This window comes from Microchirus variegatus, assembly GCF_963457635.1.
Source record: "Microchirus variegatus genome assembly, chromosome: 1".
Lineage (NCBI taxonomy): Eukaryota > Metazoa > Chordata > Actinopteri > Pleuronectiformes > Soleidae > Microchirus > Microchirus variegatus.
In genome coordinates, this window is record NC_139802.1 from 45,532,946 (window position 1) to 45,554,415 (window position 21,470).

Here is a 21,470-nt window from a genome sequence, read left to right on the forward strand (position 1 = left end):
TCAAATTTTGCACCAAACATTATGGGTCAAATTTTTTTTCAAATTTTGGACCAAACATTTTGGGTCCAATTTTTTTTTTCAAATTTTGGTCGACATAGTATAGTATGATGTATATAGTAGATGTCAATCATGAAGTAGATATTTGTAATTGTGTGGATTTATAAAGTGGAAATGCTGGTCCTCACGTTGTCAGCAACCCAGTCCTCAGTATGCAGCAAGTACAAGAATGTGTGTGTGTGTGTGTGTGTGTGTGTGTGTGTGTGTGTGTGTGTGTGTGTGTGTGTGTGTGTGTGTGTGTGTGTGTGTGTGACAGGTATCAGACTGCAGTGTAATTTTCAGCACTTACTCAGATTGTTCTCTCTCTCTCTCTCTTTCTGCTTGTTTTTTATTTCTTTATTTCTTTGATTCTTTTCTCTCTCTCTTTCTCTCGGGTCACCGATCGCTCGCCCTTCACGCCCTAAAATCTCATCTCACAGAGACGAGTGGAGGAAGTGTGTTAACGTCTCTCCATCCTCCCTCCCTCTCTCTCTTCCTCATCCTCCTCTTTTCTTTGTCTTTCCTTACTTTTTCCTCACCTCCATCATCATTCTCTCATTTCTTCTTCTTTTTCTTCCTTTTCCTCTTGTTTTTCTCCTCCTCTTTTATGGTTTCTCCTCTTTTTCCACTCTCCACCTTCCTCCTCCCTCTTTCCTCACTTTTACTCCTCCTCCTTTTCTCCATCACCTCCTCCTCTTCCTCTTTAGCTCGTCTTCTTTTTCACCTCCTACCTGTCTTTCCTTCCTCCTCACCAGTAATCAACTGTGTGTGTGTGTGTGCGTGTGTGTGTGCGTGTGTGTGTGCGTGTGTGTGTGTGTGTGTGTGTGTGTGTGTGTGTGTGTGTGTGTGTGTGTGTGTGTGTGTGTGTGTGTGTGTGTGTGTGTGTGTGTGTGTGTGTTCACTGAAGCCTTATTGATGTGACAGACAAAACCATTTAGAGACTCTGTGGACGGTCACAACCATTCGACTCTGAGGATAAATTAGATTTGTCTGTGTGTGTGTGTGTGTGTGTGTGTGTGTGTGTGTGTGTGTGTGTGTGTGTGTGTGTGTGTGTGTGTGTGTGTGTGTGTGTGTGTGTGTGTTGTGTGTACATTGATTATCGCTGTGTTCTTCCCACAGGATTGTTCTCTACATCAGCATAATTACTGACAACATAAAGTTAACGGTTACAGTAACACACACACACACACACACACACACACACACACACACACACACACACACACACACACACACACACACACACACACACACACTGTGTGCTAACTTTGTCTGTGTCTTTATCGTCACTGTTAGACGGACTTTTTTTCCAACAGGAAACAGAAGTTTAGAAACCACTCACTGAAAATCAGTGATTTTAGCTTTAAGGGAAAAACAGGTGTGTTAAGGGAAAACATGGAAGTTGAGGTAAAACATGTACATTAAAGGAACACATAGAAGTTAAGGGAAAACATGTATGTTAAAGGAAACACGTATGTTAAGGAAAAACATGGACGTTTAGGGAAAAACATGTATGTTAAGGGAACATATAGAAGTTAAGGGAAAACATGTATGTTAAAGGAAAAACGTATGTTAAGGAAAAACATGAAAGTTAAGGGAAAAACATGTATGTTAAGGGAAAACATAGAAGTTAAGGTAAAACATGGATGTTAAGGGAAAACATGGATGTTAAAGGAAAACATGTATGTTAAGGGAAAACATGGAAGTTAAGGGAAAAACATTTATGTTAAGAGAAGGGAAAACATGTATGTTAAGGGAACATATAGAAGTTAAGGGAAAACATGTATGTTAAAGGAAAAACGTATGTTAAGGAAAAACATGAAAGTTAAGGGAAAAACATGTATGTTAAGGGAAAACATAGAAGTTAAGGTAAAACATGGATGTTAAAGGAAAACATGTATGTTAAGGGAAAACATGGAAGTTAAGGGAAAAACATTTATGTTAAGAGAAGGGAAACCATGGAAGTTAAGGGAAAAACATGTATGTTAAGGAAACACATGGAAGTTAAGGTAAAACATGGATGTTAAGGGAAAACATAGAAGTTAAGGTAAAACATGGATGTTAAGGGAAAACATAGAAGTTAAGGTAAAACATGGATGTTAAGGGAAAACATGGATGTTAAAGGAAAACATGTATGTTAAGGGAAAACATGGAAGTTAAGGGAAAAACATGTATGTTCATGGAAAACATGGAAGTTAAGGGAAAACGTGCACAGGACGGAAAACAGATGTCAAGGTTGAAACATGGATGTAGAGGAAGAACAGGTATGTTAAGGGTTAACCGATGCTAAGGGTGAAATGTGGATGTTGAGGAAAATAGAGGTGTTAAGGGAAATTGGGGGCGGTAAAGTGAAAAATGTGGACCTTATGGAAGATATGGATGTTCAGGAAAACTGATGTTAAGGGAAAAACATGGATGTTAATGTAAAACATGTATAACAGTTGAGCTTTTGCTGGGAAAGTAAAGTATGTCATCACATCATCATCATCAGATAAAGCTTTAGTTTTCTGAGCAGGAAACAGTGAATTAATATCAGAGCAAAATGTGAATGTAAATAAAAAAAGCCGTCTTTTGATAAACTCTTATAAAACTCTCTCATAAATCGATAACTCTCACATTTACACTGTGTTACAGTCAATCACAGACTTTTGCTTCAGGATGAAAACAGTCCTTCAGAGAAAGAGTGAAAACCTGAGCTGATCATGTGTTTTCTCTGTGTTTGATGTTTGATGATCTGCTGCTTTTTCTTCTGGCCTGTGATCTTTTCTTCTTCTTCTTCTTTCTTCTCTTTTTTCAACATCTTTTCCGTTTCCTTTTCTTCTGCTCAACTCATTTGACATTTTGCTACTTTTGCTGTTTTTGTTTGTTTGTTTTTATTTGTTTTCTTTGCCACGCCTCCTCTCCTTCTCCTCCCCTCCTCTCCTCCTCCTATGCCCCTCCCCTCCTCCTTCTCTGCTCCTCCCCTCCTCCTCTGCTCCTCCCCTCCTCCTCCTCTCCTCCTCTGCCCCTCCCCTTCTCCTCCTCCTCTGCTCCTCCCCTTCTCCTCCTCCTCCTCTCCTCCTCCTCTGCTCCTCTGCTCCTCCCCTCCTCTGCTTCTCCCCTCCTCTCTTCCTCCTCTGCCCGTTCTCCCCTTCTCCTCCCCTGCTCCTCCTCCTCTGCTCCTCCCATCCTCCCCTCCTCATCTGCTCCTCCTCTGCTCCTCCCCTCCTCCTCTGCTCCTCCCCTGCTCCTCCTCTGCTCCTCCCCTCCTCCTCCTCTGCCCCTCCTCCTCCTCCTCTCCTCCTCTGCTCCTCCTCCTCTGCTCCTCCCCTCCTCCTCTGCTCCTCCCCTCCTCCTTCTCTGCTCCTCCTTCTCTGCTCCTCCTCCTCTGCGCCTCCCCTGCTCCTCCTTCTCCTCCCCTGCTCCTCCTCTCCTCCTCCTCTGCTCCTCCCCTTCTCCTCCTCTCCTCCTCCTCTGCTCCTCCCCTCCTCCTCTGCTCCTCCCCTTCTCCTCCCCCTCTGCTCCTCTGCTCCTCCCCTCCTTCTCTGCTCCTCCTCCTCTGCTCCTCCCCTGCTCGTCCCCACTCCCTAAATGACTCGATAACAGAGGCCACGCCCACCCAGCATAGCCCCGCCCACAGCCCTCCTCCTGCTCCTTCTGGCTCCCCTTTGACTTACTCCTCCTCCTCTGATCCCCCACCAGTGTCCCCCAGCCCAGGCGTTGTCCTCCCCTCTGCCCCTCGTGACCTGGTCCCTGTCCTAGTGTCCAGTCGATTTGTGCGCCTCAGCTGGCGCCCCCCGGAGGAGACTGGAGGAAGTGTGCAGACCTACGGCGTCTACTACTCTCAGAGCGGCGTGGAGCGGTAAGAGAGGACTTTACAATTCTTCTTCTCTGTTTCTGGTTTCTGGTCAAAGATCTGCAGCATCTGCCACGACAGGTTGTGGTGAAAGGGAAAAAATGGGGGACAAGAAGAGAGACATGTTTATAGAACTACGACGTCATTTATATGAGCAGCATCAACTTTTAGCAATAATATTAGCCTTGAAACTGGATCTGGATCCTGCAGCCGAGCACCAACTATGTATGAAATACAAAAAAAGCAAATTTTCTCTAAAATGTTAGTTTTGTAAACACACAATTCACGTTGTTAGTTATCCTTTTTCAAACGTAATTTTCGTTATTTTAGTACTTTTCCATTTACTATAACAATAACTTACATGACGCTCCTGTAGATTCCTGTAGACCCTGAAGGTTTTTTTTTTTACGGCGACACAACAACATAAAGTGAGCACATGTAATCACACAATTCACGTTGTTAGTTAGCCTTTTTCAAATGTAGTTTTCGTTATTTCATTACTTTCCGTTAACTATAATAACCTTTCTGTAGATTCCTGTAGACCCTGAAGGTTTTCCTACAGCGACACAACGACATAAAGCGAGAGCATTTTCTCTACAATTTTAGTTTTGTAATCACACAATTCGCTTTGTTCGTTATCTTTTTCCAAGTTTAGTTTTCGTTATTTCATTACTTTTCCATTAACTATAACAATAACCTACATGACGCTCCTGTAGATTCCTGTAGACCCTGAAGGTTTTCTTACAGCGACACGAAGACATAAACTAAGCACATTTTCTCTACAATTTAAGGTTTGTTTTAGAAAATTCATGTTGTTAGTTATCCTTTTTTGAAGTTTAGTTTTCATTATTTCATTACTATAATAAGCTACATGACGCTCCTGTAGATTCCTGTAGACCCTGAAGGTTTTCTTACAGCGACACGAAGACATAAACTAAGCACATTTTCTCTACAATTTAAGGTTTGTTTTAGAAAATTCATGTTGTTAGTTATCCTTTTTTGAAGTTTAGTTTTCATTATTTCATTACTATAATAAGCTACATGACGCTCCTGTAGATTCCTGTAGACCCTGAAGGTTTTCTTAAAACGACACAACGACATAAACTAGCACATTTTCTCTACAATTTTAGTTTGTAAGGATACAATTCACTTTGTTAGTTATCTTTTTCAAGTTTAGTTTTTGTTATTTCATCACTTTTCCGTTAAATATAATAACATACATGTCGTTCCTGTAGATTCCTGTAGACCATGAAGGTTTTCTTAAAACAACACAACGACATAAAGTGAGAACATTTTCTCTACAATTTTAGTTTTGTTATTACACAATTCATGTTGTTAGTTTTCCTATTTCAAGTTTAGTTTTCGTTATTTAATTACTTTCGTGTTAACTATAATACCCTACATGACGTTCCTGTAGATTCCTGTAGACCATGAAGGTTTTCTTAAAACAACACAACATAAACTAAGCACATTTTCTGTACAATTTTAGTTCGTTTTGTAAATTCTTGTTGTTCGTTATCTTTTTTCCAAATTTAGTTTTCATTACTATATTAACCTACATGACGTTCCTGTAGATTCCTGTAGACCCTGAAGGTTTTCTTAGGGCGACACAAAGCAAGCACATGTAATCACACAATTCACGTTGTTAGTTTTCCTTTTTCAAATGTAGTTTTCGTTATTTCATTACTTTCCGTTAACTATAATAACCTTTCTGTAGATTCCTGTAGACCATGATAGTTTTCTTATGGCGCAACGACGACATAAAGTGACCACATTTTCTCTACAATTTTAGTTTTATAAACACACAATTCACTTTATTTATTCTTTTTCAAATGTAGTTTTGTTATTTCATTACTTTCCGTTAACTTTAATAACCTACATGTCGTTCCTGTAGATTCCTGTAGACCCTGAAGGTTTTCTTAAAACGACACAACGACATAAACTAAGCACATTTTCTCTACAATTTTAGTTTTGTAAGGATACAATTCACTTTGTTAGTTATCTTTATCGAGTTTAGTTTTTGTTATTTCATCACTTTTCCGTTAAATATAATGACCTACTGTACATGTCGTTCCTGTAGATTCCTGTAGACCCTGAAGGTTTTCTTACGGCGACACGATGACATAACTGAAAGGAATCAAACCAAAATTAAAATAAAAAAACTCAGTATAACAGGCGTTTTTTCTTTCTCCAGCCTGAGCTAATGTGGTATAACGATAATACCTGACGTGTTGTTAAGTAACAGAAAGCTAAAGACAACAGTTTATGTGCTAAGCTGACAACTCTTTGCTACACACACACATACACACACACACACACACGCACACACGGCAGCTCTGAACGTTAAGTAGAAAACGTCCGGGGTGGCGTATCGGGGCGACTCCCCTGCTGATGTTAAATGGTACAGTCTGACAGCGCGGGGCTACAGTTGAAGGCGTTCACATGCAGCCTTTTATAAGCTGCCGTTGCCTCGGGGAGGAAGTCGCCCTGCGGAGCTTCAGAAAACGCCTCAGACAAAAGAGGCCGGCGCCGTGAAACAATACGGAGCCGTGGATTCTGTCACTTCTAATGACTCGCACATGAATCCCAGGTCCCAGGTTTTTGTCATTTCTAATGACTCGGAGAAAAATACGGCGGCGGTGGCTGGATTTCTTTTTGTTTTTTTCTTTTCTTTTTGTGTCGGTTTTAATAACTCGCAGAAAAAAAGAGAGCGAGAGAGAAAACGGTGGCAGATTAGAGGAGATGGAAAAATGCTCTTGTTTTTTTTTTTTTCTATAATTACTGAAATGAAATACTGGTAAAAAAAAAAAAAAGGAAAAAAAAAGAATAGATAATTAGACGTACAAAAATTTTCTTTTAAATCCTGGTAAAGCACAGTTTGTACTTGCAGTTCTTTGAAGAATAAAACCAAATACTATGTCTATTTATAAACCACTCACTCTCCCGCACCAAAGCCCATAGAGAAAATCAGTGATTTTAGCTCGCGGGGACACAGGAGCTGCTGGTCTACTGCTGCCTCGTGTGGTCACTTTGTGTCACTGATGTCAACCAGAACAAAGGATTTTACAAGAGTTTTACAAAATTTTGGTCCAAAATTTGACAAAAAAGTCATAGTATTGTATGATGTCCAAAATGTGACATTTTTTGGGGGGGGGAAATATTGTTGTCCAAAATTTGACAATATTTTTGAAACAGAAAATTTGGTCAGAAACTTTGACCAAATTTGACAAAAACGTCATACTATACTACATCTTCCAAAATTTGACAAAAACGTACAAAAAAAATTGTGTCACTGAGTCAATCTGAACGGAGAATTTGAAAAGCCAACTCCTGTGTGCTGTGATGTTAAAATTTTCTCTATGGGCTTTGGTGTGGGAGAGTGAGTGGTTTACAAACGTCAAACTTCATTTTCTTCAAGATATCTTACACTTAGGGCCAATTCCAATTCCTATCTTAACCCTTAATCTTAACTGGCCTCAAAACCAAGTGTTGAGGGTTATTTTGTCACTTAGAAATGGGACACCCCTTAAATGCAGATACGTCTTCAGACTGTAGGGGGCAGAAAGATCGTAAAATAAAAATAAACGTTACGCAACAATGACGTCAGTAATCCATAATATGGGCCTGAACTAAGATAATACAATGGTTTTCATCATTTTTATATCTCTGTTAACAAAGAAAATACTTCATTTGTAGCGTACTCGCTTCGCTGCTTTCGACGCCATCTTTCTTATGTCAAAACACGTAATGCATTCTGGGTAGCCCTTGCTCCCAAGGGTGGTCTCGGAAAATCTCAATATTGAGGGCGATACAGCCCTTAAACTCGCCCCTCAACTTAATTTTTCTGAGAATCGGGATAGCACTTGCACTAGAGGGAGAGCATTTTTGAGATGGCCTGCTACTATCTTATAGCACGTATACTAACTTGAACCTATGAACCTGCAATGTCGGCAGGCAAAGATGTGTGAAAAATGAAAATACATAAGTGATAAGAAATGCTGCGTTAATTCTGCTTGGAATATGGCGAATTGCATCCAAACTAGATATTGGTAAATCTGGTCTGAGTCCGTGATTTACCAAGAGTTATGGAAATTCGTTGCTTGTGGTTGTTCCCGTCGCTCCGTTGTCTTCCTTCCTTCGTCCTGGATCTGTTGGGATCTGGTTATACGTTAGCCCGTTAGCCTGTTAGCCTGTGAGCGAGAGTGCGCATTTTTGAGATTGAGGGTTAAGCAAGGAATTGGAATTCCAAGGGTTTGTCACGTGTATTCATAATACCTAAAAACAGACGGTGTAATTTGGGGTTTAGTTTATTTACAAACGGTGAATAATAAACATCTTTATAGAACCAGAAGAGAAGTATTGTCACAGGTTTGAGATCAACGGTGATGTTTCCAGCTGTCGACCGTGAATTAATAACGGAGCCGGATGTGAATCCACGGCTGCAGTGGAAACATCCCATAATCATTCCAGCTGCCTCTTCACTCACGCGGTGATTAGTTTGAGGAGCTGTGGAGTTTGCAGAGGTGCCGTAATCTGAGGATTAGCCACAGTTACTGAGGGATTACACAGATTACGACTGATTACGGCTGCTCTTATCTGCGCCGACACAAAATACGGCCGGGTTTTCCTTTTTTTTTTTTTTTAAACCACAGTGTGGAACATATCACAACACAACACAAACTAACGATTGGCACTTTTGAATAAAACATTTCTATATAATATATAAAATAATGTTGTTCACATAAAGTTAATTTAAAATACAATACTGAGTAAAGTTGTTGTTTTTCCCCGTGTCAGGGAGCGGTCAGTGAACGTGTCGGAGCCGGAGTCGTTGGAGTTAACTGTTTCCAACCTGAAGCCGGAAGAAAATTACAGCTTCAGAGTCGTCGCCTACAACGACGTGGGACCTGGAGGAAGCTCCGCCCCCCTGAGGATCACCACCAAACCTGACCGTGAGATTAAAAAATATCACACACTAAATACATTTTGCACGAGTGGTTGAACAATATTGTTTCTCAGGGCAGATATCAATACGGGGTATACGCTGACCTAGAAGGGTATGCTCTGACCTATAGGGTATACTCTGATGGGTATACTCTGACCTAGAAGGGTATGCTCTGTCCTAGCAGGGTATACTCTGACGGGTATACTCTGACGAGTATACTCTGACCTAGAAGGGTATGCTCTGACTTAGAAGGGTATACTCTGACGGGTATACTCTGACCTAGAAGGGTATACTCTGATGGGTATACTCTGACCTAGAAGGGTATACTCTGAAGGGTATGCTCTTACCTAGAGGGTTATACTCTGACCTAGAAGGGTATGCTCTAACCTAGAAGGGTATACTTTTACTTAGAAGGGTATACTCTGACCTAGAAGGGTATGCTCTATCCTAGAAGGGTATGCTCTAACCTAGAAGGGTATGCAGGGTATGCTCTGACCTAGAGGGGTATACTCTGACCTAGAAGGGTATACTCTGACCTAGAAGGGTATACTCTTACCTGGAAGGGTATGCTCTAACCTAGAAGGGTATGCAGGGTATGCTCTGACCTAGAGGGGTATACTCTGACCTAGAAGGGTATGCTCTAACCTAGAAGGGTATGCAGGGTATGCTCTGACCTAGAAGGGTATACTCTTACCTGGAAGGGTATGCTCTAACCTAGAAGGGTATGCTCTGACCTAGAAGGGTATACTTTTACTTAGAAGGGTATACTCTGACCTAGAAGGGTATGCTCTATCCTAGAAGGGTATGCTCTAACCTAGAAGGGTATGCAGGGTATGCTCTGACCTAGAGGGGTATACTCTGACCTAGAAGGGTATGCTCTGACCTAGAAGGGTATACTCTTACCTGGAAGGGTATGCTCTAACCTAGAAGGGTATGCAGGGTATGCTCTGACCTAGAAGGGTATACTCTGACCTAGAAGGGTATGCTCTAACCTAGAAGGGTATGCAGGGTATGCTCTGACCTAGAAGGGTATACTCTTACCTGGAAGGGTATACTCTGACCTAGAGGATATACCCAAGGTATCTTTTTATGTCAGTTCAAGGAATTCGTTATTTTGTCAGTTTTCGTTAACTATAACTCTGTGCGTCTCTTACAGTCCAGGTACCCAGCAGGGTGGAGTCTGTGAGGGCGGAGTCTCTGTCTCCGACCTCTGTCCAGGTGAACTGGGATCCGCCCTCTCAGCCCAACGGCCCCGTGCTCGGCTACAGGCTGCTGTGGAGCGAGAGCCCGACCGGCAAAGAACAGGTCAGCAAAGAACAGGACAGAGATACTCACTGAGTGACCCCTGTGTTTAAAACGTGCTGTCAAAATAAAGCTGCCTTTGTCTTCGTCCAGAGTGTGGAAGTGAACGGACTGAACTACAAAATGGAGGGACTCAATAAGTTCACAGAGTACACGGTTCGGGTTCTGGGCGTCAACCGCTACGGACCTGGCACGGCCTCCGAGAGCGCGACAGTCACCACACAATCAGATGGTACGTACCACAATGTGTCTTCATCACGCTGTGATGTGGTTTTAGACCAGCATTATGAGGACATGCTGATGCCGTGAGGACATGTGATTTTAAACTTTCATTACGAGGACATGTTGACGCCTTGAGGACATGTGATTCCAAACCTTCATTATGAGGACATAATGACAATTTGAGGACGTGATTTTAAACCTTCATTATGAGGACATGTTAACGGTTTGAGGGCATGTGATTTCAGACCTTCATTATGAGGACATGTTGACGATTTGAGGACGTGATTTTAAACCTTCATTTTGAGGACATGTTGATGATTCGAGGACATGTAATTTTAAACCTTCATTATGAGGACATGTTAACGATATGAGGACATGTGATTTCAAACCTTCATTATGAGGACATGTGATCCCAAACCTTCATTATGAGGACATGTTGATTATTTGAGGACATGTAATTTTAAACCTTCATTATGAGGACATGTTGACATTTGAGGACATGTGATTCCAAACCTTCATTATGAGGACATGATGACGATTTGAGGACATGCGATTTCAAACCTATATTATGAGAACATGTTGACATTTGAGGACATGTGATTCCAAACCTTCATTATGAGGACACGTTGACTATTTAAGGACATGCGATTTCAAACCTATATTATGAGAACATGTTGACATTTGAGGACATGTGATTTCAAACCTTCATTATGAGTACACGTTGACTATTTAAGGACATGCGATTTCAAACCTATATTATGAGGACATGTTGACGATTTGAGGACATTTTAAACCTTGAATATCTGAGGTTGACTTGGTGTTTAAGGATAAGGGTAATTCCAAAATGAACTTCCAAATTTTACTTTGAAGAGGTTCCAATTTGTTGGTGCAACCCCCACCTTTTCTGGTGGCCAAGTGCAGGTACTGCAGCGCCATTTGACACAAGCACTTATTTCTTCAGATTTGGATTAAAAATGATGCCACTTTAAGGAGTTTAACCTAATTGCAAAAGTGTGTTTATTAAAAAGTGCACTTCCAAACATTCTAAATCTAACTTCTAAACTCAGTGGACCAGTTCCAGAATCAACCCTTCTATTCCTGAGGGCGGAAGTTAGTTGAGATGGTTCAGGTTAGAGTGAGTGTGTCGGGAATTAATTATGTGTTTGAGTGGGAGAAAACAGAAAAAAAACAACTCTCTCTCTCTCTCCCTCTCTGTGTCTCTCTGTCTTTCTCTTTCTGGGACTCTGGGGTCTTTAATTAAGTAGTGAGATGAAAAGACCTTCTTCATTTTAACCACTTAGCCCAACACAGTAATAGCATCTACACACACACACACACACACACACACACACACACACACAGGAAAAAACAGAACGAGATCATTAACACAGTCATAAAATTAGAAGTAAAGGTAATAATAAAAAACTAATAAACATTGTGCAGATTATATATTAATTAACGGACTAAATTTCTCTTCTCACCGCACACTAATTGACTTTTATGTTGTTGCAGTACTTGTGTGACTCTGGTCAGTGGATCATTTGTGTTGACGGCTAACGCTAGTTACATGCTACATCCTAGCACAGGGGCTAGTCAACTAAAATTTTTAAAATGTGGAATGCTGTCCAGTCAACCCCTGTACTACTATTTTGTGTTGCATGTGCAGTAAACAGATACTAGATAAGTAGATAGAAAATGTTATACATGAATTAGCAAGTATTTATTGAAATAGCTGCTAGTTTTGTGCTTAAAAAAGGTAACAATACCACAGTAAAACAGTCACAACTGGCTCTTACAAAGTTAGAGCTAACAATATAAACAACGTTAACGTGCAATGGCCACAATAGGCTATTTTTGCAGAAATATAAGTAACAGTACCAATAATATTCAGGTACAATTGCTGCAGTTGGATCTTACTGCGAAATATTGTGGTACATAGGCTGCGTACAATTACATACTGTACTAGTATTTGCCAAAAAGGGACGCAAAGTGTCGCCAGATATGGGCGAAGCTACGGGTTTTATTGGCTTTTTAATAACACATTCATTATTTATGGGTTAATGGGACGCGGGCCGGTCCAAATTGCTTGAAGGGCCGGTTCTGGCCCCCGGGCCTTATGTTGAATAGCCTTGTCCTAGGACTTTATTTAAAAAAATATACATAGAGAGGAGAAAAATCTGTTCTCACACAGCAGTATGGACATATATATATATACACACATTATTAGTGAATATTGTAAATGTCCATAAAACAGAGTTCCCTGGACACTTTTTTTTTTAAAGTTTCCCTCATTGTCAAAGGTCTTCTTGAAGATTGTGATGATGACTCAGCAGAATATGACAGAGTGATTGACACGAGAGGAAACTGTCTCTCTTTCAACTGTCCATCATCACACTTTATGTACATTCCGCAAAAAGTGGACGTTCCACAACGAGCTCTTATTTTGAAGCCTTGATATGTTTTTTTTTATTTGCTGTAGCCTGCAACCAGGCGCCTATTGCAACTACCTAACAGTATCGCCCCCAGGTGGCTATTTAATGAACTGTCACTTCCTGTTTAGCCTCACCATGCAAACCAGAAGATGTTTTGTATTTGTATATGCACTCTTAGAAATAAAAGTGCTAAGTAGAACCATATAAGGTTCTTCGGCTTGTCCTTATAGGAGAACCCTTTTTGGCTCCAGGTAGAACCTTTTTATAAAGGTTCCCCCAAGAACCCTTTTAAAACCCTTTACTCAGGAAAGGGGTTTTAAATGGTTCTCTGGATCTAAATGGTTCTTACTGGAACCATTAGAGTGACCAAGAACCCTTGAAAAACCCTTTCTTCTGGAAAAGGTTTTTCAGAAGCAAATGGTTCCAGGTAGAACCTCAGCCCTTGCAGAAGGATCCTTTTGGAACCCTTATTTCTAACCATCTGATGTAAGTCTGGATGTTTAGTTGTACACTCTGAGAAATAAAAGTGCTAAGTAGAACCATATAAGGTTCTTCTGCTTGTCCTCATAGGAGAACCCTTTTTGGCTCCAGGTAGAACCTTTTTTTTTATAAAGTTTCCACCAAGAACCCTTTTGAAATCATTTTTTCAGGAAAGGGTTTTTTAAAGGGTTCTCTGGATCAAAATGGTTCTTACTGGAACCATTAGTGTTACCAAGAACCCTTGAAAAACCCTTTCTTCTGGAAAAGGTTTTTCAGAAGCAAATGGTTCCAGGTAGAACCTCAGCCCTTGCAGAAGGACCCTTTTGGAACCCTTATTTCTAACCATCTGATGTAAGTCTGGATGTAGTAGAACCATATAAGGTTCTTCAGCTTGTCCTCATAGGAGAACCCTTTTTGGCTCCAGGTAGAACCTTTTTTTTTATAAAGTTTCCACCTGGAACCCTTTTGGAGGGTTCCACCAAGAACCCTTTTAAAAACCTTAATTCAGGAAAGGTTTTTTTTTTAAGGGTTCTCTGGATCTAAATAGTTCTTACTGGAACGATTAGTGTTACCAAGAACCCAAATGGTTCCAGGTAGAACTTCAGACCTTGTAGAAGAACCCCTTTGGAACCCTTATTTCTAAGAGTGTATATATATACACACATGTACATACAGTATATACATAAACATATGCACATGTTTCTATCCACACTTTTGTGGTGAATGGTGGATGAGTACAGCCAGCTATATACAGTATATATATATACACACACATATGTACATATATTTATAGATACATATATATATATATATATATATATAACTGTTTTAAATTGATATATTGTTGTTATTATATTATCGTTCCTGTTATGACAACAAACCAATTCACCGACGCCTGGATGTGAGTGAGTTGTTTGGGTTTCTATGATTAGTTCGACATGTTTTTTTTGAGCGCAGTGCTCCTTTAACGCCTCCTCTGAATGGAATGTTAATGGAGTCACATACATCAGCAGAGAGAGAGAGAGAGAGAGAGAATAGAGCGAGAATAGAGTCCAGATGCACACACACACACACACACACACACACACACACACACACACACACACAACACACACACACTGATGATGATGATGTATTGTGAATCTTCTGGCTGTGTCTCCATGATAACAATGACTTGTGGGCTAATTGAGTCCACACCCCACCACACACACACACACACACACACACACACACACACACACACACACACGCACACACACGCACACACACTCTCAGACTGATTGAGCAGCTGAATCAATAGATAAGCCTGGAACAGTTAATCAGGCGTCTGCTGCAGCCCGACATTCAAACCAAAACACTTTGATTCTCAATTTTGGACGTCACACAACGACAACAACAATATGTCAACTGCCTCATCATCATCATCATCATCATCATCGTCATCTTCCTCATCACCGTACATATCAGATATTATCACAATCATTGCTGTTGTGCGACGACCGGTTATGAAAATATACAATTATTACGTGTTTTTGAGCTGCTTAACTTTGGTGAAAATGGACGAGAATTGGTTGCGCAAATCAGAACCGGCGAACGTTTTCATAAAATAACCGAAACGCGTAAACAGAAGTGGCGCGCAACGGCTCAGTGGCGCCCCCTAATTGGAAACACCCCCCCCCCCCCCCCTCGATATCAGCAAGCCCAAAAACTCCTGAGTCACACCAAAATTCCTGAAACTTGCTGGAAACACGAAACGACCCAAGACGAACAAAAAAGTCTCCGGGGACCGCGGCGTAAACTCAACAGGAAGTCGGCCATTTTGAATTGTTTTTGTCCATCTCTAGCGATTTGCGCACCGCGTAAATGATCGTCTGAGGCAACCATCGGAATTCTGGTTGACTGTTGGCCACGAAACAGGAAGTGCCCGTACATTTACCGATGTGAGACCCAACGTTAAAACTGACACACGGGCAAAGCGCCACCTGTTGGTCGGGCCTGCTCAATGCTGCCTGCAGATTTAACGAATTATCATCTCTTTGAGTTTAAAGCGCTGAGCTTTAATACTCAATGTTTTCTGTGTTTTAAAATACATTCATTCAGACAAAATGACATTTCATTATCTTATAATTCATTCGATATTACATTATAATTGCGTGTTTACATTTTTAACCACATTGTTTATCTTTTCCTCTGTATTTGTTTTCATGTTCTTTCATTTCCTGCGTTACCGTCCGCTCTGCTCTTGTTTTGATTTTTCTCATTTATTTTCTCCACTCGTTTAATTTATTCGACGTAATCATCCTCCTGCTGTTTTATATCAGTGTAATTTTCACGTCTCCAAACCTGCAACGACTTCAACTTTACTGTCAAATGTCATCTTTTATTCATTTTCTCTTTAATTCCTCATCATGTAGATGATAAAGTCTTAGATTTGTGTTGTGAATTTGCCGTTGGGTTGATTATCATCATATTTATAATATTGAATACATTTGTGAAATACACTGTATGTTATATAAATACTGGAATCGACAAAATTACACTTAATAATATCACAAAATAACACTTATTTTATTTTAAGCCTAATTATTTGTGTTATAGCTGAATTTGATACATATATTTACGTATTTAGACACGTAAATATCCTTCATTTAAAGAAATGAAGCAGCTGTTATCTGAAATGAACTGGAATAATAAGTTTATATTTTAAGAACATGGAACACAGATCATTAAGAGTAGATTATATTATATTTTACAGTATATTTACAGTGTATTTACAGTGTATTTACAGTGTATTGTCCAGAGAAACAACCTGTGTGCAGCTTTATGTTCATATATACTGTAGTTCCTATATCTGGACATTAAGGGAAAACATGAAAATTAAGGGAAAACATGAAAATTAAGGGGAAAACATGGAGGTTAAAGGAAAAACATGGACATTAAGGGAAAATGTGGATGGTAAAGGAAAACAGATGATGAGAAAAAACAAGGTGCTAAAGGTAAAAAACGCAGAAGTTAAGGGAAAAATGTGGATGTTAAGGGAAAACATGAAAATTAAGGGAAAACATGAAAATTATGGGAAAACATGAATGCTAACAATGTTAAGGAAAAAACATGTACATTTACGGGAAAATGAACATTAAAGAAAAAAATGGACACTAAGAGATAAACATGGAAGTTAAGTGGAAAAACATGGGTGTTAATATGAATGTTAATGGAAAACATACATTCAGAGTAAAACATGAACATTTAGGGAAAACATGGACAGTAACCAAAAAAACGATTAAAGTTAAGGGAAAAATATGGACATTAAGGGAAAATGTGGATGTTAAAGGAAAACAGATGATAAGAGAAAAACAAGGCGGTAAAGGGAAAAACACAGAAGTTAAGGGAAAATGTGGATGTTAAGGGAAAAACAGATATTAAAGGAAAACATGAAAATTAAGGGAAAACATGAAAATTAAGGGAAAACAAGGAAAGAAAACCTATTTATGAACGACTGTATCAGGTCACAGACTCAAACACACACACCTCATGACTGATGAGACGTCGTCCAGACGAACAGAAATATAGATTTGTGATATTTGATGATGTAAAAAAGTAAATCTTAAAGAGTTTTTCCTGCTCTACTGCCTCATCTTTTCTTTGTATCTGAGTCTATTTCAGCTCTTTGTCTTCTCTCATCTGTTTTCTGCTTCATCACAGCGACAGTGCAGTGTGTGTGTGTGTGTTCTTGTACTTGCAGCATACTGAGGACCAGTGAGGGTTTTTAACCAACAAAGTGAGGTCATTTTTACGGATTGAGGACATTTTGGCCAGTCCTCACTTTGTTTTCATTGAAATCACTTCCTTAGGTTGCTACAACATGCTATAATGAATTTGTCAAAAAAAAAAACTCACTCTTTGGACGACATAGTATAGTATGACTTTTTTGTCAAATTTTGGACCAAAAATTTTTGGTCACATTTTTTTCAACTTTTGGACGACATAGTACGATGTGATGTTTTTGTAAAATTTTGGACCAAACATTTTGTGTCCTTTTTTTTTGTCAAATTTTGGACGACAGTATAGTCGAGTTTTGTCAAATTTTGGACCAAACATTTTGGACCAAAAAATTTGGGTAAAAATTTTGGACAAACATTTTGGGTATAATTTTTTTTTCAAATTTTGGACGACATATTATAGTATGACGTGTTTGTCAAATTTTGGCTCAACAATCTTGGGTCATTTTTTTTTTTTCACATATTGGACCAACAATTTTGGGTCAAATTTTGGACCAAAAATGTTGGGTCAAATTTTGGACCAAATATTTTGGGTCAAATTTTGGACCAAAAATTTTGGGTCAAATTTTGGACCAAATATTTTGGGTCGAATTTTGGACCAAAAATTTTGCGTCAAATTTTGGGTCAAATTTTGGACCAAAAATGTTTGGTCACATTTAAAAAAATAATAATTTTAATAAAAATAAATCAATAAATAAAGGTTTTTCCAGCCCCTTTTGCTCTGGGGCTGCAACCAGTAGTTCTTTGAAGACGTCGTTCATGAAGTTGATATTTGTAATTGTGTTGATTTATAAAGTGGAAATGCTGGTCCTCACTTTGTCAGCAACCCAGTCCTCAGTATGCAGCAAGTACAAGAATGTGTGTGTGTGTGTGTGTGTGTGTGTGTGTGTGTGTGTGTGTGTGTGTGTGTGTGTGTGTTATGAGGCCTGTCGTGTCTGCAGCAGTAATCTTGTTTCTGCTGCACGGACACAGACGGCTCTGAGCGTCAGCAGCTTCCTGTCTGATGCTATCGCCCGCGGTAATTGATTGACAGCAGCGACGCGGCACTTAGCGGAATCAGCTGACGCGAGAGGCTGCCTTTTAGCTTAGCTTAGCTTAGCTTAGCACAAAGGCTGTTGTGGTGTATGAGCAGAACGCAGGCGTAGAGGAACGTAGAGGTTGTGATGTTAAAATCACTGATTTTCTCTGTGGGGTTTGGTGTGGGAGAGTGAGTGGTTTACATAGTCAGTCACAACAGTTCCTCATAGAAAAAACCCCTTAACATATAGTTATTATTATTCATGACGTTGAATTAAAGTCTTTGTTTGTCTCATGTTTGTCTCCACAGTTCCCAGTGCAGCGCCTCAGAACATCACCTTAGAGGTCGTCCTGTCCAGGGTGAGTTTTCTGTCTCTGTTTTGGGGGAAAAAGTCAAAATGTTAATCAAAATGTTATTGTGGGGTTTTCTTTCCATCATATTCAGAGTTCAGAGTCAGACTTGAACATATTTTTCGTGAGCTTTATTTTTTATTCACGCTGATGTCGGGAAACCATTTCAAATATTCACGGCTGATTTTTTCTCAGCTCTGTCCCCAACAGTGACACATGAGCCTCATTTCAGCTGTGACACTGTCATCAGTCTGTGTGTGTGTGTGTGTGTGTGTGTGTGTGTGTGTGTGTGTGTGTGTTCTTGTACTTGCGGCATACTGAGGACCAGTGAGGGTTTTTAACCAACAAAATGAGGCCATTTTTACGGAGTGAGGACATTTTGGCCGGTCCTCACTTTGTTTTCATTGAAATCACTTCCTTAGGTTGCTATAACATGCTATACTCAATTTGTCAAAAAGAAAAAAATAAATTTTGGATGACATAGTATAGTATGACTCTTTCTAAAATTTTCGACCAAAATTTTTTTTTCAATAAAGTTTTTCACATTTCTTTAAAAAAAAAAATCACATTTTTTTTCAAAAAATTAGTCACATTTTTTTTCAAAAAATGAGTCACATTTTTTTTTCAAAAATTTTTGGTCACATTTTTTTTCAAAATCTTTTGTCAAAAAAGATTTTCTAAAAAATGTTAATAAAAATTTTTAAAATATTTTTTCACATTTTTGACCAAAAAAATTGGGTAAAATTTTGTACAAAAAATTTTGGGTCAAATTTTGTACAAAAAATTTTGGATGACATAGTTTAGTATGCCTTTTTTTTTCAAATTTTGGACGACATAATGCATTATTATTATTTTATGGTACAGTATGACGTTTATGTCAAATTTTGGACCAAAAGAAAAAAGTTTTCCAGCCCTTCTTGCTCTGGGGCGCTACCTACAGACATTTTATGGTACTGCAACCAGTAGTTCTTTGTCATTCATGAAGTAAATATTTGTAATTGTGTTGATTTATGAAGTGGAAAATGCTGGTCCTCACTTTGTCAGCAACCCGGTCCTCAGTATGCAGCAAGTACAAGAATGTGTGTGTGTGTGTGTGTGTGTGTGTGTGTGTGTGTGTGTGTGTGTGTGTGTCTGTCCTCCGGTAGCTTTGCTTAAACTCCGCGCTGCGTTTCAACGTTTTGAGTTTTCTGGTTTTTGTGTGTCTGTCCATCAGAGGAACAAGAACCCTTTTAAAAATCTTCATTCAGGAAAGGGGTTTTAAAGGGTTCTCTGGATCAAAATGGTTCTTACTGGAACCATTAGTGCTACCAAGAACCCTTGAAAAACAGGAAAATGGTTCCTGGTAGAGCCTCAGCCCTTGTAGAACCCTTTTGGAACCCTTATTTCTAAGAGTGTAGAGCCAAATTTGGAAGGGTTCTTTACAGACCATCTCAAGAAAATGGTTCATATTTACTACAGAGAAAAATGTTTGTGAGTCACATTTGACCACAACATTCTCATGAATAAATGCAAATAAACAAAAAGAATAAAGAAATAAAAGTGCTAAGTAGAACCTTATAAGGTTTTTCGGCTTGTCCTCATAGGAGAACCCTTATTGGCTCCAGGTAGAACTTTTTTTTTTTTATAAAGTTTCCACCTGGAACCCTTTTGGAGGGTTCCACCAAGAACCCTTTTAAAAACCTTTATTCAGGAAAGGGTTTTTTAAAGGGTTCTCTGGATCGAAATGGTTCTTACTGGAACCATAAGTGTGACCAAGAACCATTGAAAAACCCTGTCTTCTGGAAAAGGTTTTTCAGAAGCAAATGGTTCCAGGTAGAACCTCAGCCCTTGCAGAAGAACCCTTTTGGAACCCTTATTTCTAAACATCTGATGTAAGTCTGGATGTTCAGTTGTTCACTCTTAGAAATAAAAGTGCTAAGTAGAACCATATAAGGTTCTTCCGCTTGTCCTCATAGGAGAACCCTTTTTGGCTCCAGGTAGAACCTTTTTTTTAATAAAGTTTCCACCAAGAACCCTTTTAAAATCATTTTTTCAGGAAAGGGTTTTTAAAGGGTTCTCTGGATCAAAATGGTTCTTACTGGAACCATTAGTGTTACCAAGAACCCTTGAAAAACCCTTTCTTCTGGAAAAGGTTTTTCAGAAGCAAATGGTTCCAGGTAGAACCTTTTTATAAAGGTTCCACCTGGAAAGCTTTTGGAGGGTTCCACTAAGAACCCTTGAAAAACCCTTTCTTCCGGAAACGTTTTTTTACAGAAGCAAATGGTTCCAGGTGGAACCTCAGCCCTCGTAGAAGAACCCTTTTGGAACCCTTATATCTAAGAGTGTAGCGTGGCGGCGTGATTGGTCGAGGACGGACCAATCGGCTCCTCTCGTTCTCGTTCACTTCATTTTAAAGTTTAAAAAGACAAATTCTGCCTCCGTTCATATCTTTGTGAACTTTGTGAATGAGTGAACTGACTCAGATCAGATGTTAAATGACTGATGAAATGTTTTCGCCTCATAATTTACGTCCACACATAAACGAGGGTCATCTCGTCTGAGGAGAACTGACCTCGTTCTGTTTCCGTCTGCTCGTTTCCCCCTCGACGACGGTGATTGATGTTTGTCCACCGATGGACTCCTGAGGTCGGGGCTGATGGATCGTCACGTCTGAATCCTCCAGGAACCAGTTTCTCTCAAACGGGAGGAGTTTTTAATTTTCTTCAGTAAAAACGCGGATTTGTGGACGACGATGTCACAGAGAGCAGGTTTCATGAATCACCGCCTCAAATGTTCAACGAGACGAATGGTTTTTATTTTCTGTTTTGATTCTGTCGATAAATAACTTCCTGTTCAATCAGTTTTTCAACCTCAATCGGACGATTTATGTCCACGTTTACGACAACGATTCACGATAGAATATAAACACAGTTAATAATTTGCATTATTTTTTCATTAAAGTCTTTGAAAAGATGCCGTTTTAACACATTTAGCCTCAACCGGACTAATTAACTCATTAAAAATAGGAGAACATAATGCAACAGTTAAACTAGCTAACAGGCTAACACACAAGCTAACAACAGACAGGCAAA

General features: G+C 39.5%; 1 protein-coding gene across 1 annotated transcript in view; it reads left to right on the forward strand.

The window, feature by feature from the left end:
* dcc (DCC netrin 1 receptor) overlaps positions 1-21,470 on the forward strand; it is a gene marked incomplete at both ends in the record, with an annotated part of 166,399 nt that overhangs the window by 55,762 nt on the left and 89,167 nt on the right. Inside the window, 5 exons of the mRNA XM_083910173.1 lie at positions 3,622-3,877; positions 8,669-8,823; positions 9,973-10,121; positions 10,212-10,350; positions 18,359-18,408. Coding sequence (XP_083766299.1) covers positions 3,622-3,877; positions 8,669-8,823; positions 9,973-10,121; positions 10,212-10,350; positions 18,359-18,408 — 749 coding nt within the window. The remainder of the gene's footprint in view (positions 1-3,621; positions 3,878-8,668; positions 8,824-9,972; positions 10,122-10,211; positions 10,351-18,358; positions 18,409-21,470) is intronic.